The sequence below is a fragment of the Athene cunicularia genome (assembly GCF_003259725.1).
Source record: "Athene cunicularia isolate RWA chromosome Z unlocalized genomic scaffold, athCun1 chrZ_part2, whole genome shotgun sequence".
Taxonomy (NCBI): domain Eukaryota; kingdom Metazoa; phylum Chordata; class Aves; order Strigiformes; family Strigidae; genus Athene; species Athene cunicularia.
This window is the reverse complement of record NW_020799143.1, coordinates 7,849,760-7,853,548: the sequence shown is the minus strand read 5'-3', so window position 1 is coordinate 7,853,548 and position 3,789 is coordinate 7,849,760. Positions and strand designations below refer to the sequence as shown.

Here is a 3,789-nt window from a genome sequence, read left to right as displayed (position 1 = left end):
CCCCGCCGCCGCCATCGGCCGGAGACGGAGAAAAGAGGGCGCGCCGGCCGGCCCACCGCGGGCGCTCCCCGGCCCCTCCCACCGGCCCCAGCTCCAGGTCACTCCAGACAATCCCCGAGCACCGGGGAGGGGACACCCATGCCCGCCAGCAACCTCAGAGGACGCGACCGGGCTGGGGCCTGACCGAGAGAAGCCAAGCACCCCCCTCCGCGGGCAGCGGCGGCCGCTGGCGCCCTCTCCCCGCCGCCTCGCACCCGTGCGGCCGCGCATGCGCGCCACACTCACCTGCGCGCGCCTCGCCATGGTGACCGCCGTCCTGTTCCGGTCCGGAAGAGCGGGAGGGGCTGAGGCGGAAGTGACGATCGAACGCGGTCCGCGCCCGCCCCGCGGTGCTGCCGGTGTCCCGCCAGTGCTGGCCCGCCGAGCACGACTCACCGTCGCCATTGTTCCGGGCAGCTCTGCCCTGCCCTGTCTCGGCGTGAAGGGTGACTCGGCCTGCGGGTGTACGGAGATCGTGACTGCGGGCTTGCATAGTTCTGTAATACCCAGAGACAGGGAGGCCTCACCCTCGACGTTTCTCTATTTGTTACAGATTACCACAGAATAATCAACACTACCCAAGTGTACTACTGCAAAATTCACCACTAGCAAGTGTACCTATCGGTGCCTGCTAGCTGCTGCCTCCAAGCAGTTAGTGCCTGCAAGTTGAGACCTATAACAATTAGTGGTAAGAGAACCATTCTATTATACCTTATGTTGTCACGTTGTACCCACTTATGTATACCTGGAAGTCTCAAAGTGGGAAATTGATACAAGGAAACAATCACCTCCTTTGCAATTTACTTACTCATTGCAATTTATAATGATTTCTGAATATTGCTTAATAAGCCTCCTTGCCCTTACTGTTCTGTGGAAGCTTACCAAGGGCTACAGTGATCATCAAAACAAAACAGTTTTCTGTGGAAACTTAGCAAGAATTGCTATGTGCAGGAAAAATAAGAGACATGTCCTTGGAAAGCAGATGGGTTCCAACAAGTTGAGTCTTTGTAGACTATATACGGACAGTAGAAACTAATCAGCTAGAGTTTTTAGATAAGATAGAGGTGGTAAACCAGCTGGAACAACTCTTACTGTTCAAGAAACTGACTAAGAATCTGTGCATGCTCCGAGGAAAAGTACAAGGTGAGAAAGACTGTGAGCCTTCCTCCTAAACACCCCCGAAGACGACCAGCAGCAGGCAATGCGCAGGCGCAAAGAGAACATAAACTGTTGACACCGGCCTTTTGAACTAATCCAGCCTCACTTATGCATGTGTATGTTTGTATTCTGTAATCCAATGAATATGTATATCCACACTCTATACATTTCTGGTAAAATGTGCAGTGGGTGTGCAAACTTTATGAAGAGATCCCCTTGCAACCTGGTGCCCGGAATAAAGATACCGGCTTTATAACTCTCTCCGAGTTGTAGAGTTTGTTTCTGCACATCAAATATTAAGAAATTATTTTACCAAACAATGCTTAACTTCATATTTAACAGGGCCTGATCAATTAAAGTGTACAGAAAAGATATCCTAACCTTGAGAATAGATAGATCCTGCAGAAATGTTCAAACAAGGTGGATAAGAAAGAAAGAACAGTTTGGCCAGACAGAGTTGTGAAACATCCAAGGAGAAGCAATTGTCCTCAAAAGACTCGTGACCATAAAATGGAAAAAGCAGTAGGGGGATAACTCCGCAAACGACCACTGATGACCACCTGAGACTCCTGCGCATGTGTGGTGTAGTTTTGCAATGCCAGCATTATGTACATGTAGTAGACAGGCGGAAAGGTGGAGACTTCTTGGAAAATGTATGGATATTCATGTCTTTAAGGTACATAAAGGATGAACTTTGGGGTTTGTATATGCACATTAGGTAGAATGATCCCCTGTGCATCCAGTGTTGCAATAAAGAATGCCTGCCTTCTAAAACTTCAAACTAAGACTTAAAGAGTTCTTTTGAGACTGGCTTTACAGTAGGACTGGTTCCCAAGCTTATGGTTTCCAGGCTGGCAGCCATTTTCTCTGCTGGTGTTCTTCAACAGACATTCTCTTCTCTTCAGTCAATTTTCTCTTTCTAGCCAGGTCACCTTTTTGGCTGCTCACATCAAGCTCCCCACAGCCCTGCCTTGCCTTGCCCACAGCCTAACCGACCAGCCCAGCCTCTGCCTGTCCATCCCAAGGCTGTGTGTAGTACTTTAAAACTCAGTTGCCTTTCTCTAGAAAACCAACCAAACAAGCTTATATTCAATAAGACATCATCCAGCATTAACTAAAGGCTAGACCTCTAGCTTCAATATAGTCTATTTCATTGTTTAATTGCAATTACATTCAAAGCTAATTCAAGTGTGGGAACACTACACTATTACTAATTATTTTTAATATTTCAAATTCCCAAATTGCATGTATTTTGGACTATGTACCTCATAAAAAACTTGATCTGTTTGCAGGAGAAATGATCCGTATTCATAGATCTGTTTGCAGGAATAATTACTGCAGTTGTGAATGAATTAAATTATTTGAAAAGACCTTGTTATATTAAAAATTATACAGAATTTGACATTTACATGGTGAGACAAAAGTATGTCAACCAATATATAACTGAAACAAAGAAGTTAACACAACAGTCAGAATCCAATGTAACTGTTAAGCAGGTACACTTTTTTAGCAGCGCTGGCGTAGCCCTGGGGAGTCTCCACCATAAGGGCTCCCACGAACTAGCAAAAGACACAGTTTACATACACACAAATCATACATATTCATCAGATTTCCTGGAAAGGGGTGTTTTACGGGTTCCTGGAATTAATTTACATAGTCCGAGCATGCATAGTAGAAATGGGGTGAGCATCTTTGGTGGTAGAAGGAAAAAATACGGGGTCTTCTCCACGGTATCCACTCTTTCCAAGGCATGTGCTGTGAAGTAAAGTCCAGGTGTCTTCTTCCTAAATTTGCGAGATTATCCTCCCTAGACGGTATCTCTGTGTCCTTTTGTTCAAGTTCCCCTCATTTTAGTTTGCCCAAGTGCCCATTGAAGGCACTGAGTCTGCTATCAGTGAGTTATATAGGGAGCGTTTTACATTTGTCTAGACAGGCAAAGAGGCTGCGGGAAAATAGAAAGAGTCCTTAGGAAACAAACACAAGCAAAACTTTCATGCATCACAGTTTAATCAGAAATTTATTGGTTTAAGCCCTTTCAATATATTTGCCTCCTGTCAAAAATCCTGAGGAAAGATAATTCTGGAGGAAGGAAGGGAAAAGGCACTTCTGGCTACAACAGCCTCTCCTGGCACCACACGACCTTTCCTGCGGCGCCAAACCTGTTGACAGCGTTGAAATCCTCCGCGGAAGGTACCACAGGGCAAACCTCCCCGCTGCCGCGATCCCTCCGCGCACCCTCAGTCGCATCACTCCGGGTCAGAGAGGGCGGGCTAGCCGCATGGGCGGGGACGAGCCAAAAAGACAGGCGAAACTACCAATCGCGAGGTGGTCCCGGCAGGCGGTGATCTGTCGACCCAATGAGCGCCGCGGGGGGCGTGGCCGCGGTAGGAATCGCGAGGCGGCGGGAGGGCGCGCGCGGAGGCAGCCGCCATGGCTGACGAGATTAGTAAGGCGCAGGCAGCGCGTCCCGGCGGCGACACCATCTTCGGGAAGATCATCCGCAAGGAGATCCCCGCCAATATCATCTATGAGGACGATCAGGTGCGGGCGCTACGCGGCGGCCCCTCGCTCGCAGCCGCCCGTGTCGGCGGG

At 48.6% G+C, this 3,789-nt stretch overlaps 2 protein-coding genes across 3 annotated transcripts in view; one reads left to right on the top strand and one right to left on the bottom strand.

The window, feature by feature from the left end:
* LYRM7 (LYR motif containing 7) overlaps positions 1-277 on the bottom strand; it is a 13,843-nt gene extending 13,566 nt beyond the window's left edge. For both annotated transcript variants that reach the window (XM_026866155.1, XM_026866156.1), the window contains exon 1: positions 154-277. In XM_026866155.1, the coding sequence (XP_026721956.1) occupies positions 154-270 (117 nt within the window). In that variant the 5' untranslated portion in view covers positions 271-277. The remainder of the gene's footprint in view (positions 1-153) is intronic.
* A 3,293-nt stretch (positions 278-3,570) lies between these two features.
* HINT1 (histidine triad nucleotide binding protein 1) overlaps positions 3,571-3,789 on the top strand; it is a 4,172-nt gene continuing 3,953 nt past the window's right edge. The window contains exon 1 of the mRNA XM_026866157.1: positions 3,571-3,738. Within this exon, the coding sequence (XP_026721958.1) occupies positions 3,628-3,738 (111 nt within the window). The 5' untranslated portion in view covers positions 3,571-3,627. The remainder of the gene's footprint in view (positions 3,739-3,789) is intronic.